Raw genomic sequence first — 20,778 nt, forward strand, 5'->3', positions numbered from 1 at the left:
GTACGTATGTACAGTATGTACTCAGATGCATTGCGGCTCTTGAAATACTGAATTTTGTACCGAATTGGAAAGAATGGCTCTTCTTGTTATTTTGGTTGCCGACCTCTGGTCTAGGTGGTTTTGAGCCCCTTGGCCTAATTTTGTATTGCTCAGTCTTGGGGATTAATGAATTTGCAATTATTGCAGTAGTCTTACGTTCTAAAGTATTAGTTGGATCTCGTTTAATTCTAACGTAGTTACTTTCCTCTGGTAAATCTTTCATTTTATTATCACAATTAGCTCGTGACATCACTACAGTATCAGCTGCCAGAATTTGAATATCTTTATTTAATCGGAGCTCTCCTAAGGCTTTTGCTTCGTTAGAGCTAATATTTATTTTTGGTACTTTGGGACCGTCCATAAATGACATCACGCGATTTTGGACGATTTTTTACCCCCCCCCCCCCCCCCCGTCGTCACACGGCGTCACAAAAAGTCAGACCCCCCCCCCTCAAATATGATGTCACAAAGCTCTGCCCCCCTCCCCCCAAAACCATATTTCCATTTTGAAAATAAAACATGCTTCAAATCGCTTTAAACTATTGTCATTGTAGTGCGTATTTAATGTGGCGCTGCACTCTGATGTTGTAGGAGAAAACATTTATTAGAAAAGTCTATTTAATTAGGTAGAACGTGTTGTCTATATTTATTTTAAGTTGCGCATTTTGATGTGACGTCACATTTCTCAAACCCCCCCCTCGTCACACATCGTCACAAATATCTGACCCCCTCCCCTAGGTGCGTGACGTCATTTATGAACGACCCCCTGCTGCTGCACACACTCCCACCCTTCACACAACCCCCACCCACGATTCTAATCCTAAAGAGCGAAGGTGCTGAGCCAAAAGAGGAGGAGCATAATAAGGGAAGGGTGGGGCCAAAGCAATAAAGGGCGGGGCCTACAGAGGAACGGGTGGGGCCTATGGAGTTTACAATTCCCTGTTAATTGAAGGTAATCATAGCATTTAATCAAATATTTGCAGCAGGAAGCATAGCTTTTGTGTTATAGATGCGGCCAAAGCCCAATTAGTTATTATAATAATAATCTAAAAACTGAAATAAACCATTGTTTTTTTTTAATGCAGTGAATATGCGTGTGCCCACTCCACACACGACCATCCCGTCTCACCGATGCCCACCTACTACGCAAATCACTCACAATGCTCCGAATCCGGCGTTTTTTTCTCCATCTCGCCAATAAATGTCCGCAGGAATTCAGCGTTGTCACTCATTGGTTTGAGATTTTTGCAGTACTCTCTAGGATACGGTTTAACAGACAAAGCAGCAATACACAATATCCATGCAAATCAAGGGTGTAGCAATTAATAAAACATTTTTATGCAGAATATAATGTATTAAGCATCGATTTTGTTTTGTTTCCTTTATGTTGATTGTAAGGTGGTTGCTTGATTCTTGCAGCGACTCTAGAGAATGCTGCATTCACCACAATGTTAAAAAAGAGCACACATTCCTACAAAGCATCGCCTCTCTGAATGATGACGATTCATGGAATTTGGTTGGTTGCATCATTACACCCATGACATTCTTCACCATAATAAAACAAGTACAGGATTTTACATACAGGTATCCCTCGATTTACGAATGAGATGTGTTCTTCAAAAAACACGTGTAAAACGAAATTTCGTAAATCCAAATGTATTTTCCCATTAATAAAAAAAAACTATTACGGATGTGTTCCGGAAAGTAATTCCAACTATACTCTTAACCTAAACATATACACATATGTAACTTTTCACAATGCAATAATAATAATCTATTTAAAATTTAAATATTAAACATTTTCAGGGAACTCACCAAAAGATCTGCATGTTGGAATAACTGCAAAGGTGATGTGGAGGTGCTACTGTAGGGACACCGTGACACTGTCGTAGATGGATGACGCAGCTTCCCAAGTGGTTAATAGAAAAGTGTTCAAACATTCGTAAATCGAGGCATACCTCTATTTTCCTAGTTCAATGAGGTAGCTACTCCTAAATATAAATTGCATTCACGATCATTTCTCAGTTTCCAGACGTAATCCATGGTAGAAGTACATTTGTTTTATTAGTTAAAATGTTTTTCTATAGGAAATTCTGCCCGCGTTGCTACGTAACTAGAATTATAGACAATACACCAATGCAAGATAAAACATGCGAGCACATCAAGTAACTCATTATGCATGTACGGTATAGCCCTGTGCGGGAACACCGTTGGCTCTCTTGTTATATCGAAGAGGTAATTTAGCACCGTGATATGAGCATATAAACTCATTCAGCGTTGTCGAGGAGCATTATGGGTAATAACATAAACACTAATCACACCTCTGATGTGCGTCTCCCACATGTAAATAATGTATATTTTAGTCATTTACTAATTGGCTTTCCAGAGTTTGCCTGCTTCAAAAAATGCTACTGGATAATATTGGTGTGGAAATCTGATAGGCGATTACATCATTTTTTTAATATGCGGAGACAGAACGCACTGTGAAATGAGCAGCTGTATAGTTATCGAGTGCCATGTACTGTCTCTCATTGTGTTGGCCTCAAGAGGTCTGGCCAAGGCACATGTATTTGTTTTTCCAGCAAAGGTGTATAGAGTCAGCGCTTGCTATGGGGTGGACACCAACACTCCGATCCGTTTGTCATGGGCAAAATAAAACGTAATTTGGTGACAAATGCAGGTGCCTCAGATTGTCCACATTATGCACAGCGAGTGGCTGTTTTCATCTTACAAGAGGTTCTAAGAAATAATAAAGCACATCGCTGTCATGCAGAGATGCACCTGCAAAGCAACTGTAACAAAACTATTGTTTGAATATGCTAAGTGTACACACAATTTTGTTTTTACTATTTTGCTGTGCATTTAAACACCACCTTGTTTTGTAAAGTATACCTTTATCTTTTTGAATGTCAAACACAAAATTAGACCCATCATTTTTATATTTCAGATTTGCAAGGTTTACTCTTTGAAAATACAACCATAAATATTTGACACAAAAAACAGTCCTACAATTTCCTCAAAGCTTTTGAAACCATTGGCTACAGAATATGAATAATGCCTCAGGGAATCAGGTTAGGTTTTAGTTATTAATTTCCTACGAAAAGTGGGAAAAAGTGCCATAAATATTTATGCAGGAGAAATAGAAAATAATCACAGCTAAAGGTCACGATAAAAGGGCTCAAGCTTAACAGCCATGCAGAAAAACTATTTCAACATTTTTTTGTATTATACCAGGGAAGGCCCATTGAGCTATACATCTGCTTTTCAGAAGCGACCTGGCCACAAATAATAGCTTAACAAAATGGCTCATCATGTCGAAATTTGAAGCAGCCAAATACTCTAAAGAAGGGAGAAAAGTTGCAGTGGTTGTACACGGCACCTCTCATTCCCCTTGACACAATGACTAAGATCAGGCTGCATTTACTCATTTGTGCTCTTCCTTCAGACACAAGCGTCTACCCATTTTGATTCGCAAGTTCTGGTAAAGTCAAGAATAGGCAGAGGGGAAGAGAACCCAATGAAGGAGGAAAACTACCTGGGGGCTATGAACACATGTCCAATGGTCTCGAAGGAGCTCGGCAAGAGGAACTCTAAATCTGCAAGCACAGATTGAGGAACAAGGGATTAATGAAATGTGCAGGAAGGCAGCAGGGCACGAAAGACAGCAGGGCAGGGCACGAATGGGGGTTTAGTCAGGAGACATTTTGAAAATGAGCGTGGCAGGTCAAACACATTTTCTGTCGATAGTTTCCCCGGAAGAATGATCTTAAAATGTTTATTCAAATTATACTTTCAAAGAGTTTGTGACACTACCTTAATTTTCGTTAACAACAAAGCTAGGAACACACGTGAAGACATATCTGCTGAAAATATAAAGCCAGAAAAAAAAAACCAAAGATGATTATGAGCATACATGTAGTGTAACCAAAGCCAATAAAGCATCAAAAGTCAATTAAACCGTTCATGCTTGCCTGCACACACTGCATGGAAATGAGTAAGAATCCAAATTATTATAATTACCATATTCACTAACCTGCTTAGGGATATACGTATGTAATCAAAGCTGGGAAGGTGGATGCTTAAACAAAGTTTCCGCAATCGATCTAGGAGGGGATTTACAATAATAAATAACCACTACACAAACATAACACTCTTAATATAGAACCTCGTGGGTAATTTTATTTCCATTAGGCCCGCTTCATCGCATACAGATGTGAGCAATAATTAAAGAGTGTTTAATTTCTGTACGGTTGTTTAATATCACAGTCCCTCACTGGATCTTGCCACCTGATGCTCGGGGAGAGAAAGGAAAGATGACTCGCTGTCGAGCTAAAAACAAGGATCGCTGCCGAGTCACACTAGAACTAGAGAACAGGAAGGGCCACAGGCGAGAGCATTGGCTAGTGAGTAAAGGAGGAAAGGGTCAACTACTATGCAGGCAGACGATCAGTCCAGCGAAGGGAGGAGTCAGGGATTGGCAGGGGTCACACAACTAGCGGTTTAATACTTGCCCTCCTTGTGTGTGCCCTTTTTGACTGTGCAAGTCCGTCAAATGGGAAAGACAGAGAGAGAGAAGCAGAGATGGTGGGAGATCATGGGGACTTGAACAATATTTTATTCAAAAGGCGCATTGAATAAAAATATTGTCTGGCTTAAGCTGGCTATAGTTTTTGTTTATGCCGGGTATGCAAGAACAAACACCGAGGAGATACAATACTGGAATTCAAAAGCTGCTTTTGCGACCGCTCAGCACTCCTACTAGAAGTTAGAAAAAATACGCGAGTGGTTTTCACGAGCAGTCAGCATTGCCATGCAAAAGACTTCTCACAATGAAACCAATAGAATGCCATATAAGTAGATGCATACGTGGGTTAACGTAACATGAAATGTAAGTGAAAAAAAAGTATTTCCGCATTTTGAAATACAGTAATAAGAAATAGTTTAAGCCCTCTCTCAATTAACCACTAGATGCTGGCCTCCCAACACCGTGTCGGTCACTCTGGTTGTTTGACCATACTTCACCACGCTAATCAACGCGGGTAGGTGAAGGAGGCAACACAAGATTGGTTCAGATATGTAAGCCGTGGTTGGCAATCGTGCTCAGGGTTTCTGGGTTCATACTGCACCGTATTAACCACTGTGCGACTGCTCCACCCCAGGACTTATAAAAGAAAGCTATTAGGGCTATGCTGCAACGTCTGAACAAAATCTCTTTGTCATTGCATTAAGAATATTTATGCCTTATCCGCACGCACTGCAAAATTACATGAGATTGCACTTGTGCTGATGATGTACTCACATTGTGCCTGTAGTATTTGGTCGGTAAGTGATGACCTGATGTAATAGTTGCTATAAGATGGCAAGACCAGAGCGAGGCTGTAAAACACCATCATAAACACGTTATGCATTAAAACACAAAGCAATAAAAACAGATTGATAATTGCCACCGGTGTCAGACTAATAAAAAAGAACCTGCCTTCCTCCTGAAAAAGAAATCAATAAATAACAATCATATACACACACAGTTTATAGTTTGCACAATACTGTAATGATGTTGGCTCATAATTTTGAGGTATGATATTTTTCAAGCCTTTAATGTGTCGGCAAGCAATATTACACCTCCATTTTGAGACGAGTACTGTAAATGTGGAGCCACACTTTCTAAGACAGGAGGGCATATTCCACACTGTGTTGACGTGTGTGCTGGATATCACCTGCGTGTCATCAGGATTAATCATGTGTGTGCGTGTGATGTGAACGATCTTTAGGAGAGTGGCTCTTGAATTTTGATATATGTCACACAGGGAAAAAGCATTGACTTGTTTTGTGATTTTTCTTTTTTACTTTTAGCTTCATAAATGAGGGCTTGCCACCACAAAAGGGTTTTCCTCCAGAAAAAAATGTAAGGCGTCTGCAATTTGCAGGGTGGGCATGAGAGATGGTCACAAGCATGCGCCTTGAAATCTACATTTGTTCGACAAAGACTGTGTGAAGAGACAACCTAGCCCTCCTTCCCATTCCCATGGCGCTAGCACAAGGTGGATAATTTTGTGAGACAGAGCTGATGCTCCGTCCCAACATACTCTCAAGACCTGTATAAGCCCCGACAATTGCATTCCTTGAAATGTGGGCCTCTTAGGGTTTAAATGAGTCCGCTCCGCGAGACAGAAGTGTGGGGCATTAGCCCCGAAATCAATGCACATGGACACGAGGACAACTTGTCCATCAAAGCGACACAGGGTTTGAGCCCTTGACCCGCGGATTGCAAAGTGCTTTTTCGGGCTTTAAGTGTTCAAATGGCTATTTGATGTTAATAATGATGATTTGGCGACGATGTGGAAATCTAAAAAAGCTCTGAAGCAGCCACTTACCTGTATTCAGCCGACTGCATTGGTGTCCAAGTGTAAGTTCTCATGCTTTTATCTATGTACCTCTGTGGTGACAAAGAGCAGCGGGTTTTTTGAAGTCAACATTTGAAAATAAAGACGGTCATCATTTGAAATTTCCCGTTGTAGCCAACCATAATTTACACGTACATACATCTCTCTGTTTAAAATGCATGCATGACACAGGACAAGATATTTTCTCCAGATAAATGTATTGTGGTTAAACTCATTTGTAAATGGTATACTGCGCTTGTTAAATTTAATTGATAAAAAAATTGAAATTAACATTTCATTCAATATTGACTTGAAATTATAAAGTAAAACTAGCAATTGTTGTTACATAAGATGGTAGTTATTCAGCAGAGTTGCAAGGATGCATCAATTAATTCATATTGATTCAAAAGTTCATGACACTTGCATAATTACTGTTGTATGCAATGAGTGCACGTGACCCCTGTAGCCACTTGAGGCGCTACATTCATCACAGTGTAAGTAAAATAATCGATTCTTAGATTGAATAACCGAGAGTGAATCATTCTACCTCTAATATTGAGCCACATGTTGTAATAATGTCACGATATAGGTTTTTTTTACTTGTGCTGTATAGTTCTCCAGTGTATTGTATGGCACGATATCCGACATTTTTCTCTGAGTACTGAGGGAGCTTCAGTTTCTGACAAAAGCTCTTATCACATTTCGTAAAATGTCAGACATTTTACCAGGCAGCACACGGCACAACATGAAAGCACATTGGAGAGAAAATTGCAACGCAAAAGGGATTTGGGAATTTCTGCTCACCTCATCCAAGGATTTGATTAGCATCTCAAAAGTGCGCATTCCAGACTTCTTGTCAATCATGCTCTGCCTGATCTAATAAGCAAAACACCAGATAAACGATGGAAAACACGTAAAAAAGCGTTCACTTGTAATTTGTAAAAAAAAAAATCATTACGTTTTTATTTTTCATTTTTAAAACGTTTCTTAATATATACAAAAGCTAGGAAGTGAAACTTACCAGCAATTTAATATCATTTTCCAGTTCGGCATCCAGAAAGTCAAGGGTGACTGGCTCTTCAAATTTTGTCACCTGGGAACAAAGCAACGTAATCATGTTGGAGGCACATTGGGCCACTACACTGGGCAAGTCCACGTGGGGGCAGTCTTCCACCACGCTATGCGTTGACATTCAGAGACTGCGCCACCGTTTCAAGTATACCAAGCACAAAGTACCATAACGCTGATTTCTCAATTGTATCGAGCACAATTTTGAGAAACTGTTCTGTGCAAGTAGTTTTAACGGCATCTTTATCGTCTTTGTTTTAAAGCGACACGATTTTTTTTGCCCATAATATAAAAAACATTGCAAAGTTTTTTTTTATATATATATACAAAGGTCCCCCGTATAGCCTTAACGGCTGTTGGGGCAAATTACGATTGTGAGCACCTATGAAGGGCGGAACGGCACACAAGGGGGTGGGAGACCAGCAGCACCACGCCCGGCTCCCATTTGTCTCCCCAGAGGCGGCGTTTATACATCACACCAGGTACTCATTTGAGGTCGAGTCGACTTAGGGGAGGCCCAGGACCGATTCAGAGAATCGTCACCGGTGTTGCGCCGTGAGCGGTAATGGAACTCTTGTCGCTGAGTTCGCGAAGCAGCGCGCTACCCGTTGCACTACGGCGCTCCCCACACACACAGACACACACAGACACAGAGACACACACACACAAAGATCCCCCGTGTAGCCTTAACAGACTCTAGGGGCAAGTGCTGTTAGCGAGCATCTATGAAGGCCGGCACGGCACACGAGGGGTGGGTGGCCAGCACCACGCCCGACCGCCTTTGCCTCCCCAGTGGCGATGTTTACACACCGCACCAGGTACTCATTTAAGGCTGAGTCGACCTAGGGGAGGCCCAGGACCGGTTCAGATAATCGTCACTGGTGTTAGCCGTGAGCGGGAATCGAACCCGGGTCGCCAGGTTCATAGCGCAGACACACACACAGACATAGACACAGAGACACACACACAGAGACACACAGACACAGAGACACACACACAGGCAGACACAGAGACACACACACACAGACAAATACACAAGACACACACAGAGACACACACACACACAGACACACACACACAGACACACACACACAGAGACACACACACACAGACACACACACAGACAGACACACACAGAGAGACACACACACACAGACACACACACACAGACATTGACACACACACACAGACACACACACAGACAGACACACACAGAGAGACACACACTCACAGACACACACACAGACACCCCGGGGCACCACAAGCCCCCGGCTCTCGCATAAACTGCGCTGCGTCGTCATTTTATGTCTGTTGAAGGCGAACGACACGGGGCCATCTATCCCCCTCGACGAGCTCTACACGATGCGCTCATCAAAGTTTTGTTTCTTCTGCGCATTCGTCCTCGCTGCTGCTGCGCTTGGACACACGATACGACATCAGAACGATCCGCGCCAGGCGGGTCGTGGCGTTTATGTTGCGCGGTGGGACGGAGTCGGCAAAAAAATGCAATAATTCATTACGATTTGGACTTCCGTTTATTCTGGACCCCGGGGTCACGCCATAAGGTTCATGTGCTCAGGGAGGTAATGTCCCCTTACGGGTGCGGGGGAGGTCCTGTCAAAGGCAGGCCGATGTGAGTGCCCCCTGCTGCCTACAGCCCATTCCGACCAATCTGCCATTCATCAAGAGTGCCCTGCAGGGAACTCTCTGGCCACTCGGCGTATTGTTGCTGGGTATTTGCCACCACGCCGATGCTCTCTATCACATGTGGCAAGTCACGACTGATCGGACTTGGTAGGAAACACATCAGCAGCAGATTCCCACCTTCCCCCTGCTCTGCCTTTGCATCCCCTCCGCATACTGGCGGTGATCGGGGCTCGCAGCGGCATCTGCGCCTTTGTTGCAAGAAGATTACGAGATGCAAGGGCGGTTATGGACAAAAGGAGGATTGCGGCCAAGGAAATGCAAGCATGTTTTAGTCCATGTGAGGTTTGCAATCTCACGAAACGTGCTATAAACATTATGCATTTATCGATGGAACGGTACTGTATACTTCGTACTTATATTCACAAAGGCGCGTTCGAGTTGTCAACAAACCGTGATGGAAAACGACATCGTGTGACATTCACCGTGAGCTCACAATAGAAATCGAAGAGTGGCCTGTGGTCGGGTAGGCCAGAAAGTATCTGTTCTCATGATGCAAATGGTCCACATTTCTCTCTGGCTCTTATGTGACTTTACCGAAAGAACCAGAGAGAATGGATTCTTGCAGTCACGAAAGCTTCAAATCAATATTGATCCACATTTACCCACCTCACCATATCCCCCCCAAAACACAAAACGACTACCACAGATATAGATACATTTTCCGTTTAACTATCTTCCAGATTGCGAGGAAAGTGCCTGTAGGAGATGGGGAGCGTAATATAGTAATTGGTGTCGCAAGGCAAGGAACGGGCAAACTCTCGCAACCACGAGGCGGATTGCAAAGCGGAGTGTGCCTTTCAGCAGCACGAGACTCACGCCGACTTGAAGCCAGCAGCCACATTGCGCGAACAATCAGTCACAGAGCGAGAATTAATCAGCGCACCATTTACTGAAAAACCTGCACCATATAATTTACGTCTCGGGGATATCTGATTATTAGAGGACTATAAATCAATTTGTTCATTTAGAACCAGGCTGGGCACATTGAGATGCTAGCAATGCAGTTGTCAGTGTCACCGCAAAGCGATCATTACACGCATGTCAGCATGCAGATACCGTGGCAACCACAGTTCAGCATCGTACAGGGTCAATAATAAACTGTTGGCACAATGCTGCTGCTTGTGAATATGGCGTTGCTTGTTGATTTGTCAGCACGGGTGCTCCCCAGAAAGCCGTTCTGGAAACATCAACAAACTCAGCATGACGTGAATTTCAGCATCGAAGTAGTGGGGACCAATTCGTGGGGTTCAGCCAACGTGCACAACAAACACCTGATCAGTGGCCCCGAAACCACAATGCCCGGTTTCCACAACACACAAGATCATCCGCGAGCCCACCACCACACTACCTGGGTTCCATCTGGTACGGAAACAATGGGCAGTGCTTAACCGGATTCGCACAAAGCGCGGAAGACGTGGACACCAACTGCATAAGTGGATAAGTATAACCCGTAAAAACAAAGTTTTTCACTCTAAATCCTTTATATGCGTGGCGGCTAGAGTCCTCTCATCCTCTGGCTTGAAATGGCTGCCACCTATGGGTAGAGATGATTGCAGTATTAAACAATTGGTAATTAAATATTTAATTTGTTTTCCCTAAACAGTGTAAAATTTTGGAAAAAAAAATTTCACGAACATTAATTGTCTCGCACAACGAGTCTGTGTGCAAAATGTCAGCTCGATTGGATCACGGGAAGTGGGTTAAAAAACGACCGAAAGGTTTGCACGGTCGTAAGCAAGCAAGCAAGCGAACTTAATATAAAGGATCTAAAAATAGAGCGTAATCTTCCCCTGTGCTACCGCGAGCGATGATCGCCAAACCATGGACTGTATAACTTCGCACTGCCCGAAATATAACCTTGTGGGCAGGGTATCTGCAATTCACCAACTCGCAGACGAAGTAATTGAATGATTAAATAATTTAAAATGTAATCTCGAATAGCTTATCTTCATTGGCCGCACGAAATCATCTCAGGTGCTCTTGTAAATAAAAATAAAACATCCTACAGGGGGATTTTGTTGCTTTTGTCAGCATGAATTCCTGCAGCAGACCCAAGTCGCTCTTACCAGCGCAAGTTGTTGTGACGATTACAAACAGAGGTAAAATTAACATGTAATTGAAAATAAAATAGGCAATTTGATAAATCGAAGAACCCCACATGACAACATATATAAACATGACACAATCTAAAAAAATAAATCAATATTTATTTAATCTTGATTTGATCTCACCTGAAGACGGCCGCTGGTGTTGCGACCGAAACGTCGTGTTTTATTTCTATCTACGTGACATTACTGAAAGAACCAGAGAGTATAATATTTATTGAACAGAAAAAAAAATCTCAAGATACTGTGGACAAGCTACCACTGCACCTTGTCAATGCTTTCTCCTCTCTGCTAGATCCCGCAGCTGCTGCAGAGTAGACACTCAGCGACCTCAAATATCCACCCCGACAGTCTCCCACCATCTACTCTGATGTCTTCCCCTTGGTCGCCAGACTCATGGAGACCATTTAAATGTCCATCTCGGTAACTGCAATGAAACTATTTTTACAGGTAGGAACAACAGTTCCACACTGCCCACCAGGGATTATTTGTCTGCCGTGCAGAGCCCCTCCCGGATTGGTTGAAGTGCGGCACGTGACCGCGAGCTTTCTGTCGTGCACGAATGCGCTGTCCAACCAAGTTCCTACCTGCCCACTCCGAAGGAACGTGTTTATTTTACCAGGTTTATTTTACCAGGTAAGGCCCACTGAGCTATACAGCTTCTTTTCAGAAGCGACCTGGCCACAAATGACAGCTCAACTAAGTGGCTTATCATGTGGAAATTTATAGCAGCCAAATTCTTTAAACGCATGCTGATCCTACATGTGGAGGGAAAAAATCGGAGGACACAGATACAAATTCCACGCAAACACGGGGAGAACATGCAAACTCCAAATATACTGGCATCAGGGTCGGGATCGAACCCACAACCTCCTGTATACCAGGCGAGGGAGTGAACATCTCGCCACCGCAGCGGTCCTCTATCCTACACACGTCTTACTCAGCGCAACAATTTTTTGCCTAATCATACGATGAAATTCAGTTACTGCATAAAAAAAAACGCACACTATGAAAAAGAGACGAGCACTTTAGTGAGCATGTGATGCTGCTTCCGGTGCACATGGAGCCCTGAGCAGACGCAGCGGGGCTCAGTACCTTGGGTTTCAGGTTGGGGTGAAGCAGCACGTAGCCGTTGGGGTCTATTGCAAAGAAGTAGCCGTTCGGACCGAGCTGCAGTCATCAACAAAAGCACGTGGCAGACGGTGGTGAAGTTATTGCAGACAAAAAAACAACAACCCCAGCGTGACAAACAATGCTCGAGAAATTAATTAGTATTTTAACATCCAATTAGTTATTAAAAAACAGACAATTGTTTAGCCGTGCCAAACGCGTACGGTGAACACAAATCAGACCATTAACAAGCTAAATAATAGTGAGGTCAATGAAGATGACATTTGCGTGTCAAAATTGCCGTCTTGCTCGAATACATGACCAACATAGCTAACGATAAAACGGCCGCGCTTAACAATTAGCATGCAAATGGTTGTGACTTGATGATGAGAGACAGTGCACTGTTCCAGCAGCGCGCTTGATATGCTGCAAAAAAAAGTTCACACTTCACGTTTCTTTTCCCGGTATCGCCTGCTTGCAGCTTAGACAGCTTGCGCAAGAGGTGTCAACATACACACCATGTGTTATTTCAGGTAAGTGTGGATGAGAGTGGATTAGGAGGAGGAGAGGGGTGGGGCGGGGGGGTGTTCATTTTCACACCTCCACTTGGATCAAGCAAACCTACAAGGCTGCTTTAGTCTCACAGAATGACACAATCAGAGCATTTCCCCATGCATTTAGCAGGACCAAAAATGTGCAACCCGCATGCCTTATTTGTATTTTTATACTATTCTAGATAATCCACTCCGGGTATGAAACCTACAAAAAAAATATCATATCGCTCTTCAGCATGACACAAACTGTTTTATTTTGATAGTGCAGGTCTCACATTGTACTGAGTGGTGAGCTTCTTTATTTCGTTGAGCGATATGTCAACTCCCATCACGCCAAGCAGCAACTGGTTCTGCTGGGAACAGCATCGTCAAGAGACACAGCACGGTTTGCATGTATGTGTATGCAGTATCTCACAACCTTTGACAAAACATCACAAGAAAAGTGTTGAGTATGAGACAGTGCAAAAACGTAAGCTTAGGTTATATTGCGAGCGTCGTAAAAAGTTATTTTTTTTCTCAAGGTTACAAAGCACAGGGACAAAGGCTCCCAAAAAACGCAAAGCAGTCAGCAATAAACAGCAACAAAGAAGTTGCTGCACATTTCGGCCCTGCTTGAGGATGTGGTGACCCACAGGCTCACGTAAGAAAAAATGCAGCTATCGTGAAATCTCAGGAAGAGGACATCAATGAGGTCAATTTGAAATCCCATTTAAAAAAGAAATTATGCATTGCCATAACACAGCACATGAAAGGGCTCGTGCACCATTTTAACTTTTATAATTCCTCCACGCATTACGTTGGCAAGTTATTTGAAAATGGCTTTCCATAATGTCAAGCGGTATTTTTTTCCACACAAGGCTTAATACCAAAATGTCAGCCAGAGAACAGAAGTTTGAAAATTAATACTCACCGTGTTGCTAAACAATATCAAGATATTGTACCGAAAATTTGGACAAACAATAAAAAAATCAGTACTGATAAATAGAAGCTATTATAACAAGGATTTAATATTTAAACCAAAAAATATATTTTGTCTGCGTTGCTAAAATGAAATACAAATCTTCATTCTTTTCCCCCTTTCTGAAACCATTGGCTACTAGGACAAATAGCTTCATCATTTATCACACACCTGATTCAGTTTGTTATATTTTTTTCATCCAGAGCATATAATCATTAAATATGATCTGCAATATCGAATGGCCCTCCACATCATAATTAGAGTACAGTATAAGACAGATATTGACCACAATGCGGTCTGTGCCACTACAGCAGCTTGATATGATTGTGTTTGGAAGGCGTGACATATTGTACAATCCACGTAAATGTGGTGGATATATGACGGACTGTAAACATACACATTTATACAGCAAAAGCAGGAGTTAAACTGTAGGGAGGCCACACTGATGGCTATCCCACACATTTGTATTTTCACCAGTCTTGGGTCCTCAACACTAATCCTGGGCCTTGAGGCTGGCTTGGGGACTGTCTCAGCTCTTGTCCTTGACCTTGACCCTGGTGGCGTGGCCTTGGAGGCACCATCCACAACATCAGCCTCAATATAAAAAATATATGTGGCAATAACACCGGCCTAAGCAAACAGGACCTGGCCTTGACCAGCCTCGACTGGCCTCGACCTAGAGGCTCCTAGCCTTGGCCACGTCCTAGGCCTTGTAGCTCCCAGATTTTAATCAAACATCGATTGTGTACAACTTTCATCCACATTAGCCTCATGGTTGCCTCAAAATTTTGCAGAACAAGGTTGTCCCATGACCATTATAAACATTTCACAGACCCCCCTTTTTCAGTGAGCAGTAACGCACAATTGTAAATGCGAAGTTAATGAAACACATGTATGATTGCACTTCTGGATGAAGCCAGACCAATTGTTGACATACAAGAGCAGATCGGTCCATGGATCCCCAATTACACTCACTGACTTGTTGGCACTTGACTGACCGCTGCGAATCCCATATTTGCATTTGGCAAAATCAAATACCTTCATCCCCACAGCGTTACGCAGACCCTGGTTGAGGACTCCAGAGTTACACAATCTCACGTACTGCGTAGCTTTTCGCGGCTCTCTACAGTATTTAGTTTTTTATCTTGTACCTAAAATCTTAATATTCGGTTTCTGCATTATCGAGTGGAGCGAAACGTCAGGCGCCATGCTGTTCAACACGCGGCACAACCCGAAAACACGTTGGAGTGCCATGTTAAACACGTGGCTTCAGCCTCGTACGTTTATGATTGCAAAGCGGTGATTGCATTTTTTGCGCTCAGGTTGTTGTCCTTCTCCCGCACCTCCGATGAGCACGGTTGGCTACGTACGGCGCAGAAGAAGTTCAACATACATACAGTACATACAAGCAGGTGACGTAGCAGCACCGTTGGGCAACTTGGGCATCTGACATTTTCATCGCATGTGCAGTTTAACGAAGATGCACGGAGAATTTTGAGCAGTCTCCAAGTCACGAGCAGCTGTTGCCCCGCGAAGTGTGAGCACGCACACAGCAGCACACTTTCCTCCACGGTAAGTGAACCACGGGCTCTAGTTTATAGCAGCTGGCTACAGACTTTCAAATGTATTTTAAAAAATGCAGCATGCTTTTTAAAAACGCTACAAGTCGAACGGACGTTTTTTTTTCATTAAATCACAAGCTCCATTTGTTGCCTAACCTACATCACAGCACACCTACCAATCATACTGGCATGAGTTTCTCTCCCGCCCCCATACCCCCATTACCTGCTCTCCTGCGTTCTTGCTTATGTTGAACACTGGCATGGTGCCAGTGATGACCAGACCCAGGTTCTAAAGAGAAACGGCACGGAACGGCGGGGTGAGCGTTGCAATCTCGGTATCTTGTGCCCTCAGCAACATAAATAAATAATGACGATGGTTACTCGGGACTGCAATTACAGGAGCTTGGGGTTGCGAGGTGGTAGTACAACAATGATGGAATCTTGATTCTATCTGTGCGCAACTTTGAGTGTATTCTCTTGACATTAAACGGTTTCTTCCGAGTGCTCCGGTTTTCTTGGAGCAAGGAAATCGGCTCGTGTTGCATGCACTGGGTGGATTGCAGGAGATGCCGGAGACTTGAGGTATGCCTTCATCCAGCAGTGGATTCGCCATGGCTGATTATAATGATGATATTGTTAACTAGTATTGATCATGGAAATGATAATGATGTTTAACTTTCAAAAAAAAATCCTGCATGGCTTCATAATTTCACCCATGTTTCGCCCCCCAAAAAACCTATAACAAACGATTCAAGTACACACAGAGGGCATGTATGGGATTTGACACCAGTATAGACACAATGCGAATGTTCACCCGTGTTTAATGCCACAGGTTTTCACACGCTTAGCGTGCCAATATACACGGACACGAAAGGCACCGATCCTCACTGCGAAACATAAAACGACTGCATTAAATAACCATGCGCATTTCGATGACCTCGCTGCTCACCAGTTTATACTGCCTTCACATTTCATCTGCCTGTAAGTAAAGATTTGGACAAACACCTCACCTCCGGAATTTTATTTGCCCATTGATTGCACAACAAACCCAAAAGCAGATGGCTGGGAATTTCACGTGATTTGCTCTGGTAATAGCATGCAATTCTAAACTGGATTCTTTTTTTCAGGGCTTCACAGGTTTGTCCTCTACATCCAAGCTTTTGATTATTAAATAGCTTCGGTAGAAATGTGTGTGAAATTTAATATAATGTATAATAATAATAATTTACAGCTCATTGGCAATCCACTTCTTCATGAAGGCCTCCCCAAGCCATGTGACTCATGGGAGTTTTTTTTTTTTTTAAACCATACTTTACCATGCTGGTGAATGTGGGGTTGGGGAACCGGCCACTTAATTATAATTTGCTGGTTACAACACTTAGGTATGTTTGGGTTCATCGTGCAATGCGGTAAAACCACTGGCACCACTGCTCGACCCAATATTTATATTGTCAGCACATAAAGGTGGCGGCTGCAAAACAAATGACAAACTGACTTTGTGTAACTCTTTTGTGCACCTTATTGTTAAATTCTATTGACCTCCCCAGCATTTGTGTCACACAATAATTTAGCAAGGCAACCAAGAACCGGAGCACTACGCTTCAAATTTGCATGCACAGTTGCGCGGTGTCAACTGTAAAGCCTGTATGCTAATCGGAACCGCGTAACAAATTACACTGCTTCTTTGCTAAATTAAACGACTTTTTTTTTGCGAGAGCGTGAGGATTGTGTTTATCTGAAAGAATTTGCCATTTTTTTTATACTGTATGTATTCTTTTCTGGCATATGGAACAATTAGTAAAAAAAAAATCTAAAAGGTAAAATGTGCAATTATACAACATATGGTTTCTTTTGGCCTATTTATTGTAGAAAATGTGTTTTGTCCTCTGGGCATTGAAAGCCCAACTCAGGCAACATGTTATTCATAGAGCATGTGTGTGTAGTTATCTCTCTTACTGCATCCAGGTTGCGTTTTTGTTTTCAGTCAAGACATTCTGGGGCAGGTGTGGTGGATGCCTACTAAATTAAACACATGTAGTAAAAAAAAGAACACCTCCAGGTAAACATAACATCTAATCATTTCCAGCCATAGCCTTGTGAAATGCGGCAGATTCGTAACATTGCAGAAAGTCATGCAATTTTAACCAATTAAATGCAGTGACCTGCTACCACTGGCAGACCCTGACAGATATGCTCAGTGGCATATGCTATCTGCAGACCGTCTGAATGCGGTTTGCGTGCGATGCCTTACCAATGCATCCTTGTAGACATTTGTCCATTGCACCTTCTTGGCCTTGGGTCCTGCCAGTACCATAGGTCTTCCAAGGACATCCAGATAATCCTTAAGAAAGCAGCAAGGAGTCGTATTAATGCTCTATCATCCGTAGTCTACAGTAAGGATATCCTTAGAGGGGGGGGGGGGGGGGGTGACAGCGTGGCATTACTGGATTCTCCCATGGAGATTAATTTTATATTATAGAGTCAGAGCACATAGCCAGCACCGCTGAGATTCTATGTTTGAAGCCAGTCACAATAACATAACATTTTCCCGATCTTTTTAATATAATTTAGAACAAAAAAATCCAACGGAGAGACATACAAAAATCAGGCTGACTGCCATACATATGACAAACGTCTCTATAACAGGGCATGTGCAAATGTCTAATGCCCCTAGTGTGAATAACAGGTTATTTGAAGTAATTTCAAAAGTAGTTCTGTGATATCAGCTTGTGCAGGCTTTTATCGAATATACAGTGGTGCATTGCTTTGCAAGAGTTCTGAATAGACACTTCTTCATCTCGAAAAATGATGCCGATAGCTAAGCTTGGAATAAAATTGGAGAAAATCATACATGAAAAAAAATCTATATAGGGAAGCAAACATATTATGTTTGTTTGATGAACTGTAAAGTGTTTTTTTTCATGACTCCACAAATGGGATAAGAACATTTGTTGTTACACTTTGTTCAAAAACCAAATCCACTCCACAAAATAATCCTACACTATTCATGTCTTCAGTATGGACTATCTCAGCCTTACAATTTACGAACAGCACGAGCGCATGGCTCATGATACCCATTGTGCCCATTGTATTACAGCAGGTGTCCTGGATGTCCAGATGGATTTTTTTTAAAAGGACATTACGTCCATGTACCCAAGGACATCACAAAGATCGTAACGCAACCGCACGAGGATCCAAAAATAAGTAGCGTTCACGCTGGCGACTTCTCACCACAAAGCCAGTGCTGACGTTCAATGTTACCAATCTATTCTTCCCATCACAGGAGAGATACTGCGTGCATAATCTCACAGCATGTTCAAAAAACACGTAGAACAGATTTAAAACCGCATTCGCCGTGGATCATCCTCATCTCAAAAAATGTGTGGCTTCAGCAAGAGAATTGTTACTTCCTACCACGAAACACCGTAGTTAGTGTTCAAGATAACCCACGTGATGAACACATTTGCATTCATTTACTGCCTAAGTGATAGATGCTGCACGCAACAACACTACTTTGATATCGCAGGGTTTATAAATTGCAATCGCCTTCCGCGCTGATGCATCTGCCGCTTGCAAATTAGGTGTTTTTCTCCCCCTTCCCATCAAGTCACCTTACTTCCCATTTGCTGACAAAAGATAATAGAGTTTAATGAGAATGGGGTAACGCTTGTCCTCCCTCAGAGGGGATAAAGGTGACCCCCATCGTCTTATGGGCCATCGCTTGAACCAAAAAGGCTAACAGCTTTTCTTATCAAGTCACTGGCAGGACATCAACTGTTACCAAGTTCCGAACTGTTGATACGCTCGGCTGTCAACAGTTTAGCGGATGCACAAAGGGGTGTGTTCTTTTTGTTGAGACTTGTAACGATGGCTTATTCGCAAGCAACAGCGGCTACGAAGCTAAATATATGTATATATTCCTTACAAAGTACATAATAACTGACATCTAAAGGAATGACCGTATCATTATTCTATGCCGAGTTATAAAAAAAATGCCAGCTAAAAAAACCCAACTGCTGATATTAAAACAATAATTCTCTACTTTATACATATGCACGCACACAAGCTAGTTTTTACACCACATGTAGTCGGGTGATGAATAAATAAATAAACGCACGAAGCCTCGCAAGATTGATTTGGCAAAATACAAAATAAAACCTACAGGTAATTTACGTGACATCTTCCACTATTATTGCAATTTTTAACAGCTCACATGCTGTTATAAATTACAGCAAAAAAACACAAAAGAAAATAAGTGTCTGGGATTTGATTCTCTATTCACCGATAGCCAATAACACTTGCCACCGTGTGCCATCACACATATGAACTGCAGTCATTTAGATATTTAAGCAAATTCTACCATGCATGCATAGCCTGAGACCGTGTGTGGAATGAGCGCAAAAGATAATGTTTTTGCCTATTATATGTGTCAAGCTAAATGTGCGCTAAATTAAGCAGATCAGTGCCCAGTATTTGAACTTCTCTCCCATAACAATATCTTCAGAAAACAGCGGCAGTGTTCTTACAATCTAGCCCTATAAATGTCCGAGTGTTTTAAAAATGTAACTTATATTCTCCAAGTTGTTTAGATTTTCACACCATTTTTAAATCATGAATAAACAAAAGAACACGTCTAATATTTGTTTCATATAAGTCAATACATTGCAGAGGCACTGTAAGTAATTTACTGGCATATATGATAAAAACCAAAACAATGGTATGAGGTTGCAATGATGAATTATATCAAACTACAGTACTGTGAATGGAAAACCGTATTATTCCAGTAGTTATTGCAATTGCAACAGTGGCAGTGGTTTAATATCTGAGATGTAATGGTGAGGGATACTGAGAAAGCATACCATCTGCTGTAACATGTACATTAAAGAAGATGTGGCATTAATCGGAAGGGTGGGTAATCGTGTGCCAGTGGTATGAACCAACATGTAACATCATGAGCATATATACTATGAATACAAAGTAGAGAAATCCCTTCTGTTGAGATAGTTGGCTTAATCTGTTGGCCAAACCGCTAAAAGCAATCATTGGGATAAGCAATGATAATTAAAATAAAACAAAGTTTGACTATTTCCATGGTTCTGCTTTCAGGTTGAACCAAACAAAGAAAGACCATTTTTAAATTTTGGTCTGCTGTTATATTCCATGTGCTGTACATTTGGTGGCAGCAGTCCATCCACCCTTAACGTTCAGCCTTTCACGTCTGACACGGCCATGTGATATGGGAGCTTAAATCCCAAACAATTTACTGGAAACGGAAGAAAGCGGGAAAGCCTACCA

General features: G+C 42.3%; 1 protein-coding gene across 5 annotated transcripts in view; it reads right to left on the reverse strand.

The window, feature by feature from the left end:
* The window catches only part of LOC133349455 (voltage-dependent calcium channel subunit alpha-2/delta-2-like), a 151,368-nt gene that overhangs the window by 27,237 nt on the left and 103,353 nt on the right, over positions 1-20,778 (reverse strand). For 4 of the 5 annotated variants that reach the window (XM_061562928.1, XM_061562923.1, XM_061562925.1 and 1 more), the window contains 10 exons: positions 17,735-17,824; positions 15,707-15,772; positions 13,239-13,316; positions 12,395-12,469; positions 7,441-7,512; positions 7,224-7,295; positions 6,411-6,472; positions 5,339-5,415; positions 3,575-3,635; positions 1,199-1,296 (listed from right to left, as the gene is read on the reverse strand). In XM_061562928.1, the coding sequence (XP_061418912.1) occupies positions 1,199-1,296; positions 3,575-3,635; positions 5,339-5,415; positions 6,411-6,472; positions 7,224-7,295; positions 7,441-7,512; positions 12,395-12,469; positions 13,239-13,316; positions 15,707-15,772; positions 17,735-17,824 (751 nt within the window). The remainder of the gene's footprint in view (positions 1-1,198; positions 1,297-3,574; positions 3,636-5,338; positions 5,416-6,410; positions 6,473-7,223; positions 7,296-7,440; positions 7,513-12,394; positions 12,470-13,238; positions 13,317-15,706; positions 15,773-17,734; positions 17,825-20,778) is intronic. The other variant, XM_061562924.1, reaches the window with a different exon arrangement.

Source organism: Lethenteron reissneri, chromosome 30, assembly GCF_015708825.2.
Source record: "Lethenteron reissneri isolate LAM-NWPU_2019-01 chromosome 30, ASM1570882v1, whole genome shotgun sequence".
NCBI classification, from domain to species: Eukaryota; Metazoa; Chordata; class Hyperoartia; order Petromyzontiformes; family Petromyzontidae; genus Lethenteron; species Lethenteron reissneri.